Source organism: Euprymna scolopes, chromosome 46, assembly GCF_053919585.1.
Source record: "Euprymna scolopes isolate OS-2025 chromosome 46, ASM5391958v1, whole genome shotgun sequence".
NCBI classification, from domain to species: Eukaryota; Metazoa; Mollusca; class Cephalopoda; order Sepiida; family Sepiolidae; genus Euprymna; species Euprymna scolopes.
In genome coordinates this window covers 14682967-14700284 of record NC_136527.1, presented here as the reverse complement: position 1 = coordinate 14700284, position 17318 = coordinate 14682967, and the positions used below count along the sequence as shown (strand labels likewise).

The window sequence follows — 17318 nt, the reverse complement described above, 5'->3', positions numbered from 1 at the left end:
TCTCCCTGTCAGGAGGAGAAGGTTTTCCTTTTTCGCCATATCAAATTATTGCATCATATGTCCACAAATAATAAATAAATTAAACTAGACGTGTCTTTCGGATTAAAATGGTTATTTTTATAAAACTTTCTGAAAAGTTGTAACTAACTGATTTCTATATAATTTTGTTTGTTTATACTTTGCGATAACTCTTGGGTGTGCCCCAGGGGCTCTTTTAGGGCTAATAAAAACACTCCATTTTGGGGACTATTTTACCTTATTTGTCCCAAATTTTCTGTGTATGTCTATTTAGCAGTTTTGCATGGTGCTGAACTCAAATTTACATATGTTAAGGCCTTGGGGACTTTTGGGAGCTAAATGGGGGGGGGGATGATGGACTAAGTCATTTCTTTCTTTGCATGGTGCAGAACTCAAATTTACATGTGTTAAGGCCTAAAACTGCACCGTTTGTTCATTTTCACCAGGATTTGACGTCTCCTAGGGAATTTTGGGGCTAAATGGGGTGTGGCCAAATGCTGAACTTAGTCATTTTTTTCATACCTCATTCACTGTGCACTCACAGGGGACCATGCATGCTTCACTTGTTTTTACCCCCGCCTCTCTCAGTCCGGCATGCCTACTGCGTCAAATCTCCTTTTAAATTATTATATTGTTTTTCTCTCTCACTGTTATACAATATTTCCAAAATATGGAATTTATTCCAGTTTTCCAAAATTCTGGGAAAAATGTCAATCATCATTGTCTATTCTTAGATCCTTCTAAGGTTGTTTTTTGGTGGTATTCAGGTCTGTTATGTTCCTATTTACTTGCCTCCCCACGAGGGCAGAGTTTTAAATGTGGCGAAAATCCAGCTCCCCCAAAAGAACCACTCTGGATAGGAACAAAAATAAAAATTGTCTCAGTCATGAAGGATTTCTCCTCCACTGACTGACGACAGAAACGGTGAAGTGTAGCATCAGAACAGATGCTACACTGTGATCTTGGCCCCGGAGTAGTTTTTATGCTATTGAGACCTTTATTATTTAGTATATTCTCTAATGGTTTTCAATGGTCGCCATTTTGGTATGCACTTAATGAAACAAAATAATTACTGACCATTCTTTCAGTACGTAATAATTTTCTGGAAACTATTTCTTTTTTTTTTTTTTTTGCATTCTATTCCTAATAAATTATTTTTTATTATCTATATATATATATATATATATATATATATATATATAAAAGGCAAAATGTGAGTTTGTGTGTGTGTGCGTGCGTTTTTTGTGTATGTCCGGCAAAGGCTTTTTGGGGCGTGCGCTCAGTGGAGTCACTCATTCTTAAAACTTTTTATATGCTCCGTAGATTATAATATCTAAGATTTACGAAACAAGCTCGCATGTATCTTTCATTTCGGTGACTTTTACAAGCTATTTTTGCGATATTTCTTGGTCTACGCATGTTTGTTTGGCTTTTTAGTATAAAAGCGAAATTGAATCCGTAGCATAGCGCAGCTCCCTGGCACTCGTGGCATGGACATCCAGAAAAGCAATGAGGTTTGATCAATGCGAAGGAAACCCCTTATATCAGACAATTGCTATTCATTTGGACACTCGCCTTTAAATTTCCACCAACATCTTGGAAGGAAACGCAGAAACTGGCTTGTAGCCAAAGTTAATTTCATTCCCGTATGGTGTGATGTTTGACTTCATTAAATTCACACACCTGTCAGTTAACTTAAAACGGTTTTCACTTCTTCCCCCGTCATGGCCGAGCAGATAAGATGTCAAGTTTTTTCCCTTTCTTTTCCATCTTCGCGTCAAGGCTTCAGGTTCGAGTCTACCTTCCTATCAAAACTTTTTTTTTTACACCTCCAAAACACCCGGGCAACGCCGGGCACCCCCCTGCTAATCTATAAATATAAAAGCGAAAATTTGTATGTGTATGTATGTGCACGTTTTGTGTATGTCTGCAAAAGGGTTTTTTCAGGGGAGGTGCTCAGTAGGGTCGCTCTTTCTTAAAACTCCTTATATGCTGTCTAAATAATAATATCTACGAGTTACGAACGGGGGTCGCGTGTGTATTTAATTCGCCCGTCTTTCACGCAGTATTTTTTCCAGATTTTTTTATCGCCATGTTTCTTTCACTTTTCAGTATATAAAAAGCGAAACTGGATGGTTTCCAGAAGGCAATGTAAACGTTTTTTTTCTTTTTACAAGGGTGTCACCACTTATCAAGGCCTAGAGGCCACTCGAGGATAAGGGTTAATAGGTATACATTAGTCATTGTGATTTTAGCATAGTAAACAGTGGGAATTTTGAAACTTGGATTACTTAGGGGGACGATTCAATTAGAACTTGTTCACATTGGACTTTTTCTTTTTTTTTTTTCATAGGTATCAACTAATTATCAAGGCCTAGAGGCCACTCAAGGATAAGGGTTAAAGAGTGTACAGTAGAAATTGGACAATATAATAACCATTAGTAATGAAAATTTGGTAAATTTGATAACTTATATGGAACGGCTCATGAAGAACTTATTTATGTTAGACTTGAAGACAACCATATTGTAGTCAGCCGGAAAGCAGGAAAACGGAAGACAATTCCACAGGCGTGCAGTTCTTATAAAAAAGCTTTGTTCATGGAATCTACGTTTAGGTTTAGGCACAGATAAAGAGTGGGGGGAATTATTGATAGTGTTTTCAGCTAGACGATTGGTCAATGTCGGCTTTTCACCGTCATGTCAGACAATTGCTTTCATCTGGACACTCCCCGAATAAACGGGGGAGCTGGTTTTCCCCAAAGTTGGGTAAAATCAAACAAACCGGATTTTTGACCTCATTAAGTCATGGCACCTGTCAATTCTCTTTCTACTTAAAAAAATTCAAACGTCTTTCAGTTACTCTTTCTTGCTGGCCAAGCAGTTAACGTGTCATGTTTTTTCATATTTTATTTTCCAACTTCACCTCAGGGCTTCGGATTCGATCCTACCTACCTACCAAAGTTTTTTTTTTTAACTCCCCCACCTCCACCCCGGGCAGCCTTTATTCTTTTGTTTTGATTTAAGAGCACACACACCTCTAAACACCCGGACAACGCCAGGTACCCCCGCTAGTCATATATATATATATATATATATGTGTATATATATATATATATATATATATATATATATATATATATATATATATATATATAATGGAAAATTTGTATGTGTGTGTGTTTGTATGTCCCACAAAAACTTTCAACAGAGGCAGTGGTGGTAATGATTAAACCTCGATCCTTCAGACAACAAATATAAAAAAATTGACCAAAAAAACAAATTTCTTCACCCTCAACTAGCCGGTTTTCTACAGGGAGTCGTTTTTTTTTTTTTTTTTTTTTTTTTTTTTGTTTTTTTTTTGCGTCAGTTTGATTGACCTTTCTTAATTTCAACGGTCGGACGATGGAGCATCGGTAACGCGTCAGATTTTCTTACACTTTCTTTTCCGCCTTCACGCCACGGGTTGGAGCCTGACTACCACCATATTTTTTTAAACCTCTCTCCACGTGGGCTGCCAAGTGTTGTTTTGATTTGTGTCGCCTCCCTCCCCCTTGCTACTACCACTTTTTTTTCTTTTTTCACACACCTATAAATGCCTGGGCAATGCCGGGCACCCATGCTAGTGTGTATATATATATATATATATATATATATATATATAAAATTTTTTGTCCCTCAGTTCTCATTCAATGAATGATTTTTCTGACAAAGGGTGAAGAAAAAGCTGCTTAAAGGTCGGTAGTATTTGGTGAACAGTAGTCTGAGATGTCGGAAATTTTTTTGTCTCTATGTCTGTCCTTGTGGCCATGTCACTAGTAAGAATGCTGGAGGTAAACGTTTGGTTTGGGCTGACGTTATCCACCTGATAGTCAGGGACCCGAACCTTGGATTAACCACTAAGGAGGCTGTCCTATCAGCAGGCGCAAAGTACTTGCAATAACCCTTATCCCTGAGTGGCTTCCGGGCCTTGATAAGTGGTGACCACTGTGTAAAAAAAAAAAAAAAAAATGTATATTTATGTAAATAAATTGCACTTCTTTCGCTGATATATAACGGTATGTTTTCGTCCTCATTATGCGACCTTTTGTCTTTTCAATTCCTTTACCATTAAATACATTCACCATTATATCACATGGGGACGGGGTCGTTTATCACACAGCAGACCCTCTTCCTTCCAATATTGTCTCGAAGTGTCACCAAAAACCTCTCTTTCTTTCCTGGATATCAGGTTTCTGGGTTCATCTCTGATCCCCCGAGTGTCTCTTTTTTTTTTTTTTTTTTTTTTTTACACAGTGGTCACCACTTATCAAGGCCCGGAAGCCACTCAGGGATAAGGTTATTGCAAGTACATTACGTTAGTGTGGAGATTTGATGAAGTGTTTACTTAAGGGGGCGATTCATTAGGAATTTGTTAACATTGGACTTGAAGACATCCAAGTTGTAGTCCAGTGGGAAGCAGGCAGACGGAACAGAGTTCCACAGGCATGCAGTTCTAAAAAAGAAGCTTTGTTCATGGAATCCGCGTTTTGATTTAGGCACAGATAAAGAGTGAGGGAAATTTTTCACAGTGGATTCAGCTAGACGGGTGTTTTTTGTGAAAGATTGGCGAGGGGGAACCAGAGATTGGGGTTCAGACGAGCACCTGCCATGGAAATAACGATAAAACAAGGATAGGCTCGCAGTGTCTCTTCTGTGGGAGAAAGGTTGCAGGGTAGAGAAAAGGGCATCCCCCACTAAGTTATGAAGTCTATTTTGTACTCTGTCAAGGCAGGATAGGCTGTTTTTAGCAGCTCCTGCCCAGATATGGCAACAGTATTCCATCCTTCCATGGAACACGTACATCAAGTCTGTTGCCAAGGTCGCAGGAAAGATGGTGGGATCCTTCTACCGCTCCAGAAGATATCTCACTAATGATGCAATTCTCTATCTATATAAAAGCCAAGTACGGCCAAGGATGGAATACTGTTGCCATATCTGGGCAGGAGCTGCCAAAAACAGCCTATCATGCCTTGACAGAGTACAAAATAGACTTCGTGGTTTAGTGGGGGATGCCCTTTTCTCTACCCTGCAACCCCTCTCCCACAGAAGAGACGTTGCGAGCCTATCCTTGTTTTATCGTTATTTTCATGGCAGGTGCTCGTCTGAACTCCAATCCCTGGTCCCCCCTCACCAATCTTTCACGAAAAACACCCGTCTAGCTGAATCCACTGTGAAAAATTTCCCCCACTCTATATCTGTGCCTAAATCAAAACGCGGATTTCATGAGCAAAGCTTCTTTCTTAGAACTGCACGCCTGTGGAACTCTGTTCCGTCTGCCTGCTTCCCTCCGGACTACAACTTGGATGTCTTCAAGTCTAATGTTAACAAATTCCTAATGAACCGCCCCCCTAATTAAACACTTCATAAAATCTCCTAACTAACGTGATGTACTTGCAATAACCCTTATCCCTGAGTGGCTTACGGGCCTTGATAAGTGGTGATCACTGTGTAAAAAAAAAAAAAAAAAAAAAAAAAAATCCTTGGACGTACTTGGCTTTCGCATTCAAACTTATAGCCTTGATTATGTAACACTCTCTCTTTCGCCCATGTCTCACACAACACATTTTCTTTTTTCTTTTTCTTTTTTCCCCCCTCCAGGATTTATGATGAGTACTCTTTCCAAGTGATTCCAGTAATCGGAAAAGTTGTGGCTGGAGATTGGAAATCTTACCAATATCTTGTCGAAAGCATCCGGCGTTTCCCAAATCAGGTATAGATTGCATTTTTTTTTTTTCAAATTTCAAGTTTCAGAAGCCACTCATAAGGGTTAAAGAGTGTACATTAGTCAAAGGGACAATATAGTAATCGTTAGTAGTGTAAATTTGGTAAATTGGATTACTTAAAGGGAACAGCTCATCAAGAACTTGTTTACATTGGACTTGAAGACAGACATATTGTAATCAGCTGGAAAGCAGGTAGACAAAAGAGAGTTCCACAGGCGTGTAGTTCTGAGAAAAAGGCTTTGTTCATGGAATCTATGTTTCTTCATAAGTTTCAGTTTTGATTATAGCTGAAGGAACGAAAGTTACATATATATATATATATATATATATATATATATATATATATATATATATATATATATATAGTCTTCATAAGGTTTGGTTTCGGTTTCGATTACAGCTGAGGCATCCAAGTCATATAGATATATTTTTTTATTTTTAAAATCACAACTTTATAATATATAATAGTCAATAGAAAATTGAGTCTTTAATAATATATACATACGTAATATATGCATATTTTAAAATATCATATTTAAGCATATTTTACGACCAGGCTACGCCAGGTGTCCCTGCTAACTTAGATAAATACTTTTGCAGTTTTAACAAGAGGGCTACAATAATATCAGGGTGTCTCCATTTACGCTGAACATCCAGAGAATACCAACATTAAGCGTTACCGTTTAATACTAAACGAACAGAGACACAATATATCACCAACTGGATAAAGGTGAGTGCACTGTGCATACGTAATAATTAAACACCAGAAAAGGATTAACTAAAATAATCTAAGGGTCTAGCATGCTTGGAATTGGAATGTTGATATATACCTATGAGAATATTTTTGTAAAACAGTGTTACATAAGAAATGGTGGGATCCTTCTGCAAAAAATAGTTCCAAAATTTTATAACAGGATTTATGCCCCACCCTGCATATATATATTGGAAAAATCATTTGTAAAGGTGATCTTCCCTGGAGGAATTGAAGGTTCAATCTTCAGTGTAAGCGACTGAAATAATACAATTGCGAATTACATAGTTGACTTCGGACAGAACGAGAACAGTCTACCCGTGTGAAGTAAATAAAGGGTTCCATTTGAAATTCCAACAGTTTCACAGGAACATTACCGAGTTCGACAAGATACAGCTTAAGAAGATCTGAGGTTACATCGACTGAAACGTTTTGAAAATTTGAGATTTTTTTAACAATATTATCGAGTTTGCACTGGAAGAAGTTCTTGCTCCTGTGGAATTCACTGTGTGTTGCCAGGTTGTAAATCTACCCTCGAGAGAAGGGTAGACCGTGCCAGTGTCTCAACCTGGTATTTTACCTCGCGCTACATACAGCGCCGCCTTCCCAAATGGTCACCCATCTGGTAATGGCCAGGCTCAACGTTGCTTAACTTCGGTGATCTGGCGAGAACCGGTGTGTCAACGTAATTGTGCCGTATAACATTAATAATCAATAACTACACCGACCGAAAAGCTTCAAAGAATAGGCTAGTGTAAATAACTTAGCTAAATTAAGGAAGGAACCATCCTCTAGTTACCCCTCAACACCATCTCAAGCGTTACCGTTTAATACTGAACTAAATGAACAGGAACACAATATGTCACCAACTGGATAAAAGTGAGTGCACTTTGCATACTTAATAAGGGGAATGGCTCATTAAGAACTTGCTAACTTAGATAAATACTTTTGCAGTTTTAACAAATAATATCAGGGTGTCTCCATTTACGCTGAACATCCAAAGAATGGCAACATTAAGCGCTACCGTTTAATATTAAACGAACAGAAACACAATATGCCACCAACTGGATAAAGGTGAGTGCACTTTGCATACATAATAATTAATGTGATCGATTTTCGATTTGGCAATTAAGGCGTCAAAGTTCAACAATTTGACCTTTGAGAACTCTACCAAACTCCTCTGACACAAATCCTTCTCCTCAGATCTCGAGTGTGTGATGGAATGGGGTAAAAAGTGTCTGGTTAATTTTAACGCATTCAAAACCAAGTTTTTATGTTTTCACTATAAACGCTCTGATCCCCACTTGTTTCAATTGATATGAATGACTCTGGTTTAAAAGCAGCACTTTGTTTTGACAAACTTCTAATCCTGTAAATAACTTAGCTAAATTAAGAGAGGAATCATTACCCCTCAACACCATCTCAAGCGTTACCGTTTAATACTAAACTAAATGAACAGACACAATATGCCACCAACTGGATAAAGGTGAGTGCACTTTGCATACGTAATAATTAAACACCCGAAAAGGATTAACTAAAATAATCTAAGGGTCTAGCATGCTTGGAATTGGAATGTTGATATATACCTACGAGAAGTATTATTGTAAAACAGTGTTACATAAGAAAACCAACCACATAATTGATCCCAAATGATAATGAAGTACTCTAACTAGAAGGCTTTGGGAATGGAATACTCCACCAGTATAGACAAATATATATGGCCTAGATAACCTATCATATAAACTTATAAAAAATATATATATATATTCTAGTATTAAGGAAAAGATAAACAATCCAAATGAAAGAATGACAACCATCGAAATTAAGTTTATATATAGATATGAAAATCTTTGCCGCTGTAATTACTTCAGATATTGCAGTAGAGTGGAAAATATCTCCCTGTATACTACCTTTATTTTAATCATAAAAATAAGCTTGTATATCTATTCACTGATTATTAATTTAACCATATGGACATATATTTTATAAATAAATAATTTGCAAACAAGAAACAAATGACCGGATAAAAAAAGCGAGGAATAAAATAAATAGAGATTATCAATAAAATAGATGGATAATAAAGTCACCACAAGCTTAACTTAAGCCAATAAACAACCGCCAACTTAAAATAATAAATAGTGGATCCTTCTATCGCTCCAGAAGATATCTCACTACTGATGCAATTCTCTATCTGTATAAAAGCCAGGTACGTCCAAGGATGGAGTACTGTTACCACATCTGGGCAGGAGCTGCTAAAAACAGCCTATCCTGCCTGAACAGAGTACAAAATAGACTTTGTGGTTTATATATATAAAACACATAGTTAAATCATTCGTTGACATCTATGCTGATGACACGACCATCTATGACAACTCATCAAAGGCCGTAAATGACAAAGTTCTCTCTAATACTCTCTCCTCTGATCTTGAGCGCGTGGTACAATGGGGGAAGAGGTGGCTGGTCACTTTTAATGCATCTAAAACCAAACTCCTCTCCTTACATCATCAACGCTCTGATCCCCATCTGGCATCAATTGAAATGGATGGCTCTCGTCTTGGGGAGGCTCCATGTTTTGACAAGCTTCTGGGTTTGACCTTTACTCCTGATCTGAAATGGAACACGTACATCAAGTCTGTTGCCAAGGTCGCTGGAAAGATGGTAGGATCCTTCTACCGCTCCAGAAGATATCTCACTACTGATGCAATTCTCTATCTATATAAAAGCCAAGTACGTCCAAGGATGGAGTACTGCTGCCACATCTGGGCAGGAGCTGCTAAAAACAGCCTATCCGGCCTTGACAGAGTACAAAATAGACTTCGTGGCTTAGTGGGGGATGCCCTTTTCTCTTCCCTGCAACCTCTTTCCCACAGAAGAGACGTTGCAAGCCTGTCTTTGTTTTATCGTTATTTCTATGGCAGGTGCTCGTCTGAGCTCTAATCCCTCGTCCCCCCTTGCCGATCTTTCACGAGAAACACCCGTCTGGCTGAAACTACTGACAATAATTTTCCCCACTCTTTATCTGTGCCTAAATCCAAACGTAGATTCCATGAGCAAAGCCTTTTTCTTAGAACTGCACGCCAGTGGAACTCTCTACCGCTTGCCTGCTTCCCACCTGACTACAACTTGGACGTCTTCAAGTCCAACATAAACAAATTCCTGACAAACCGCCCCCTAAAGTAAGACACTCTATCAAAACCCCCAATACTAATGATTACTACAATACTATCTCATTGATTACTGTACACGCAATAACCCTTATCCCTGAGTGGCCTTCGGGCCTTAATAAGTGGTGACCTCCATGAAAAATATATATATATATATATATATATATATATATATATGTATATATATATTTTAAAAGTGATGGTTGTGTAGTATATATATATATATATATATATATATATATATATATATATATATATATGCGTATATATATATATATGCGTATCTCTATATATATATGCGTATATATATGCGTATGTATATATATATGCATATGTATATATATATATACGTATGTATATATATATATACGTATGTATATATATATATGCGTATGTATATATATATATGTATATATATATATGCGTATGTATATATATATATGTATATATATATATGCGTATGTATATATATATATATATATATATATATATATATATGTACATGCGTATGTATATATATACATGCGTATGTATATATATACATGCGTATGTATATATATACATGCGTATGTATATATATACATGCATATGTATATATATATACATGCATATGTATATATATATACATGCGTATGTATATATATATACATGCGTATGTATATATATATACATGCGTATGTATATATATATACATGCGTATGTATATATATATATACATGCGTATGTATATATATATATACATGCGTATGTATGTATATATACATGCGTATGTAAATATATATACATGCGTATGTATATATATATACATGCGTATGTATATATACATGCGTATGTATATATACATGCGTATGTATATATATATACATGCATCTGTATATATATATATACATGCGTATGTATATATATATACATGCGTATTTATATATATATACATGCGTATTTATATATATATACATGCGTATGTATATGTATATATATACATGCGTATGTATATGTATATATATACATGCGTAAGTACATGTATATATATACATGCGTATGTATATATATATATACATGCGTGTATATATATATATGCATACATGCGTATATATATATACATGCGTATATATATGTATATACATGCATATATATATACATGCTTCTATATATATATATAGGCGTATGTATATATATATATATATATATATATATATATGTATATATATACCCACTCGTATATGCATATATATAAATATATATATATGTGTATACACACGTCTTTATGTGCATATATATATATATATATATATATTTTGTATACACACGTCTTTATGTGCATATATATATGTGTGTGTGTAAAACCTTTGAAGTTGATTTCTTTTATCTTGAATCCATATTTTTTTTCAGGAGGAATTTTCTTCGATGATCCGATCGGCTGGTTTCCGCATGGTGTCCCACGAAAACCTCACTTTTGGCATAGCTGCCATCCATTCTGCATTTAAATTATGATTGTTGATAACACGCTTCACTTCTCCCCCCCCTTTCTCTCCCCCCCCCCTTTCTCTCTCTCTGTTCTTCGGAATGTGTACGGAAATTGAGAAGTTTGAAACCTTGCCAAACGGTTGATGGGCAACCAACGGGACAATAACAAAGCCGATGGCCGTCCGGTAGAAGAAAGGACTCTTAAATAAAACCATTTCAAATATAACAAAAAGATGTTTTTTGTTATTCTTTTTCTTTTCTTTTCTTTTTTTCTTTCTTTTTCTTTCTTTTTTTCGTTTTTTTTTTCTTTTTTAGAAATCGATACATCTTATCCTTTTCATGGGGAAGGGTGGTTGTTCAGCATTTATTATTTTTTATTTCTATCTCTACAATTATATAAATGCAACTTTGTGTGTTTGTGTGTGTGTGTGTGTGTGTGTGTGTGTGTGTGTGTGATTCTATTCCTTATAGACTCCGTCTGTTCCGTCTGCCTGCTTCCCTCCTGACTACAACTTGGATGTCTTCAAGTCCAACGTAAACAAATTCCTGATGAACCGCCCCCTTAAGTAGACACTCTAAAATATCCACACTAACGTACTGTACTTACAATAACCCTTATCCATGAGTGGTTTCCGGGCCTTGATAAGTGGTGACCACCTTGTAAAAAAAAAAAAAAAAATGAAAAAAAAAAACAGCTGAACAGATTTTCTTTAAAATTTACAGAACTTTAGTGTATAAGTCTGAGAGTGATCTTAGTCAAGTATTGTCTCAGAATACCCCCGATAATTACCGATAATTACCGAACCGTTATTTTAATTTATCTATCATCGGTAAAGCCATTTTTTCCATGTCGTCACTTAGCAACGATGATAGAACAACGGGCCGTAAAAATTCTACTGTGGGTAAGATAATACCTATTTACTATGCCTCCCCACGGGACAGAGTTAGACACCAGGGTCGTTTTTTAACGTGGAGAAAAGGTACAAAAATAAAAATTGTCTCAGTCGTGAAGGATTTCTCCTCCACCGAAAGAGAACAAGAAATAGAAGTGCAGCATCTGAAGAACAGATACTACACTTTGATCTTGTCCCGACTGTGGGTAAGATAATAGCTTGTGGTCTGTAGTCCCGTAGAAAAAAAGGACTCTTAAATAAAACCATTTCAAATTTTTTTTTTTTTTTTTTTTTTTTTTTTACACAGTGATCACCACTTATCAAGGCCCGGAAGCCACTCAGGGATAAGGGTTATTGCAAGTACATTACGTTAGTGTGGAGATTTGATGAAGTGTTTACTTAAGGGGGCGGTTCAAATCTAGCAAAAAGATGTTTTTTGTTATTCTTTTCCTTTTTTTTTTCTTTTTTTTTTTAGAAATCGATACATCTTATATTTTTCATGGGGAAGGGGTGGTTGTTCAGCATTTATTATTTTTTTTTTATCTCTATCTCTACAATTATATAAATGCAACTTTATGTGCGTGAGTTCGTTTCTTATAGACTCCGAAACGGCTGAACTTCTTGGCTGTTTGAGAGACGGTACCAACTATCCTCTGCAGCTGAGCTTCATTGTGAGCTATCAGAGCAGTGTCGTCTGCGAACACTACTACTACTACTACTACTACTAATAATAATAATAATAATAATAATAATAATAATAATAATAAGCATGTTAGTAATACTAATAATTCGTCAAAGAATGTGATCAATTTCTTCAGTTAGAATATCTGTTGGAAGATATTTCGTCGGGGACACCAAATCATCTATCACTGTCTAGAAAACAGGGGAAGTAATGCAACATTGAAATGTCTCGATGTTAGTCCCGTAGAAGAAAGGACGCTTAAATAAAACCTTATCAAATGTAACAAAAAGATGTTTTTTGTTATTCTTTTCTTTTTGGTTTGTTTTGTTGTTTTTTTATATTAGAAATCGATGGTCGGGGCTGGGGGGGGGGAGGGGTTCAGCATTTATTATTTTTATCTCTATCTCTACAATCATATAAATGCAATACAATACAATAATATCAGGTCTTCTTGGCCTTTTGGTGTCAAGATCAAAGTGTAGTATCTGTTCCGGCAGATACTGCAAGCTATGACTAGCTATGACTAGCAAAGACCAGATGTGGGGGCAACCCCACATGCCTGACCTTTAACCAGCTCCCATTTCCCACCTCTCGGGAGCTGGTCCCCTTTTTCCCTTCCCCCTCCCTTCACTCCTCACATTAAAAATCGGCCTTGTGCCTAATTTGCTCGGTGGGGGAGCAAATAAATACCATCTGTTCTTCAGATGCTGCACTTCTATTTCTTGTTCTCTTTCAGTGGAGGAAAAATCCTTCACGACTGAGACAATTTTTATTTTTGTACCTTTTCTCCACGTTAAAAAACGACCCTGGTGTCTAACTCTGTCCCGTGGGGAGGCATAGTAAATAGGTACAATCATATAAATGCAACGTTGTGTGTGCGTGAGTTCGTTTCTTATAGACTCCGAAACTGCTGAACAGATTTTCTTTAAAATTTACAGAACTTTAGTGTATAGGTCTGAGAGTGATCTTAAGTTTTGTTTCGGAATAATCGATAATCGAAACCGTTATTTTAATCTATCATCAGTAAAGCCATTTTTTTTTTCAAACGGTTCGATTTTTATGAAGAAAAGCTAGAATTAAAGATGGGGAGGGAGTATCGGCTTTTTATATGGAGTTATCTCCCCGTGGCGTGTTCAGCAAGTTTCACAATGGCTGACTTCAACGCGCTCTCATAAGAAAGTGTTTTTCCGCTGTAAAAAAAAAAAACTACTCGATCAATTTAAGTGAAATTTTTTTTCGGAGATCTTCAGTCCAAAACGGATACGTACAACATAACCTTTTTTCGATATTTTCATTTTTTTAATGTCTTGCATTAAACTGTACAAGTGCCGAAAGGAATGCTACAAAACAAAATATGTCAGTTCGGATCCGACGCTTACTTTTTCGATAAACAAAATACGAACAAATTTGCATCTGATGATTTTGTTTCTATGGTGATGTAATGAGATGAAGAAAGGGCGTAATTTTTAGCTGATAGTTAGAATTTGAGAGAGAGACAATTGTCGGAGACAGACAGAATCGAGCCGACCGCCGACCGGTCATAATGGCTCGGAGCATCCGGAGGAGTGAAGGGTCAAACACTTATCAAATGTAAAGAATCTAGGACAGTGTGCAACTTTGCAATGGGAAAACTGCTGGAATATCGTTGCTGACAACAAAAAAAGTGTTAAAAAAAAAGAAAAATAAAGAAGAATTAAGTCTCCATACAAAGATTTATTTCGCATCAGTTTTGGAGGCTTGCGTGTTTGAAATGCCAAGTAAACTAACGTTTACCTAAGAACAACGCATTGCAAAAAAATTGCAATTACAGACAACAAAACAAAACGTTTTGGTTTCGATTCTCGGTGGTGGCACAGGAGTCATTTTTTTTTTTTTTTTTTTTTTTAACTTTTTAAATCCTTACTATATATTTGGTCCAATACAATATAATAATAAATAGAAAATCTGCGTTTAATCAAAATGTCATATTTAAGCGTATTTTACGACCGAGCAATATATGTTGTTTTAAAGTATAAGTATCCACTGATACGTGTTTTGTCGTCTACGACTTATCAGAGGGGCTGAATCTAGCGAGATTCGAAATCAGAACCCCATGGTAAGAAGCGTAAACTCCTATCACTGGATCATCTCGCACGACTTTTTGGATGTATCGCGTCAATATAATCTATATATATAAAAGCGAAAATATGTGTATGTATGTATGTGTGTTCGCTTTTTTTGTATGTCTACAAAAGGCTTTTTTCGCCGTGATTCTCGGTTGGCTCGCCCCTTCTTAAAACTTTTTATATGCTGTCTAAATAATAATATCTACGACTAACGAACTCTGGTCGCAGCTATCTTTAATTTACCCGACTTTTACAAGCTATTTTCGAGATATCTTTTGATCGCCGCGTAGCGGGGAAAACAGAAACTGGCTTCCAGCGCAAAACTAGATCAAACATCACGCGACTTAACGTTCTCGCACTTGTTAATTTCGCTTATAAACGTCAACTTAAAACAACTTCTGAAATACCTATATTATTCTTTATATATTATTGGCATAGTAACGTACCGGTGATTAGGGAAATTAGTTCCTTTCATGTGATAAAGGGTTCGAGATTATTTTTCCACCTAAACTATTCTATATTTTCACCTAACAATTTAATAAACAAAAGAGGGTACTTATGCAGAGAAGGTACCGTACTGAAATAACGCTATTAAGAAAGCCATTCTTAACATAGGAAAGGGAGAGTGTTCTGTAACTATTTTATATTTTCACCTAACAATTTAATAAACAAAAGATAGTACTTATGCAGAGAAGGTACCGTGCTGAAATAATACCGTTATTTAGAAAGCTATTCTTAACATAGGGAGGGAGTTTTGCATCTATTCTAAAATATGAATGCTTTTTCTTTATTAAAGAAATTGGGTACTCGTGCACTTATTGATCCGTGCTGAAATAATAACGTTATTATTTAAAAAGCCATTCTTAACATGGGGAGAATAGGGTGTTTTGTAACTATTCTGGACTTTCACCTAACAATTTAATAAACAAAAATTAAACTTAGGCAGACAAGGAACAGTACAGAAGCATTAACATTATTTAGAATACAATTGAATAAAAAAAAAACTTTAATTAAACTTGGAAATACGATTTAAAAAATAGTACGGATCAGTAAGTGCATTAGCACCATAAATTTGTCTAATTCTTAATTTCTTATGTTATTGGGAAAAAAAAACTGGTCGCTGAAAACGAAAATAACCTTTATAATTAAGGCAAACGAGTAGTTTCCAAGATATGAAGAAATGTTAGTTTAAAAAAGTGAAGGATCACTTTTCCATAATAATTTAACGTAAAATGATCACCCACTTTGTGGCCACGATTTTTGGGGTGGGGGCTTTCATTCTACCCTTGGAAAATTTGAAATTACCTGCTTAAATTGGTTGGAGGGGCGGGGGGTCGGCCGCCAAAACACCCCCCCCCACACACACACACAGAAAAATGCCCCTCTCTCAGGTGGCCAGAAAGTGGGTGCTCATTCTAAGTTAAATTTAAATTGAAAAGTGATCACCCACTTTTCGAAAAAGTAATTTCTTCATATCATGAAAACTTTCCTTTTGCGACGGAAACGGTTTGCAGATTCGTTTTTAGTACACTGAAATCTACAATAAAATATTTCGTTATATACGAACATGAGACGGGCCTTAAAGTAAAATAATACCGGCTTTTTGGGGCAGATTTGCCATTTAGTTGTATAATATCCTCACACCAGGGAATCACTAAAAGGGATTCTTAAAAGTCGTTACCTGTATCGATCAAAATTTAAAACCACTGATTATATGTTAGCCTACATCACAGTAACATTGAGTGAGTTCCTAACAGTATTTTGTATAGTTTTTTAGTTTAAACTCATTTTCCCAAAATTTCCCCAAACTTAACGTGTTTGATACAGTCTGCCGCCATTTGTATTTTTCAAATATACCGATAAACACTGCATATTTTTGAACTGATTAAACATTATACATTACATAAAAACGCTACAATCTTATCCAGTTAGGTAGAACATTTACTTTTCTTGCCTTTGATAACATTTATTTGTTATATATTCATTTTTTGACAACTTCTTTGTATCTGTTAATACAAACCCTTTTCATTTAATGTAACGTTTAGTCAGCTCGAAAAACAGTGTTTATCGGTGTATTTGAAAGATACAAATGGTGGCGGATACTGTTGATTATGTTAAGTTTGAGAAAGTGAGTTAAAACTAAAAAACTACACAAAATACTGTCACAAACCCACCGATTATGTCAGCCTAAGTCATGGTAACATATTCGGTGGGTTTTTGACACTGTATTATATAGTTTTTAGCTTTCAACTTAATTTCGCAAACTTAACGTATTCAACAGTCTGCAACCATTTCTGTTTTTCCAGCCGATTAAACATTTTACCTTACATAAAAACACTAAACAATTATCCAGTTAGGTAGAAATGTAACTTACCTTACCTTTGCTTTCATTTGTTTTTGGACAACTTTTTCGAATCTGTGTATAGTAACCCCCCCCCATCACTCAAATATTAATTACTAACTCACATTTTTGTATACA

The 17318-nt window shown here is 35.9% G+C and overlaps 1 protein-coding gene across 3 annotated transcripts in view; it reads left to right on the top strand.

Annotated features, from left to right (window-relative positions):
• LOC145270990 (2-methoxy-6-polyprenyl-1,4-benzoquinol methylase, mitochondrial-like) overlaps positions 1-11391 on the top strand; it is a 98695-nt gene extending 87304 nt beyond the window's left edge. For 2 of the 3 annotated variants that reach the window (XM_080126528.1, XM_080126526.1), the window contains exons 6-7: positions 5656-5767; positions 11085-11391. In XM_080126528.1, the coding sequence (XP_079982654.1) occupies positions 5656-5767; positions 11085-11186 (214 nt within the window). In that variant the 3' untranslated portion in view covers positions 11187-11391. The remainder of the gene's footprint in view (positions 1-5655; positions 5768-11084) is intronic. The other variant, XM_080126527.1, reaches the window with a different exon arrangement.
• Positions 11392-17318: the final 5927 nt, after the last annotated feature.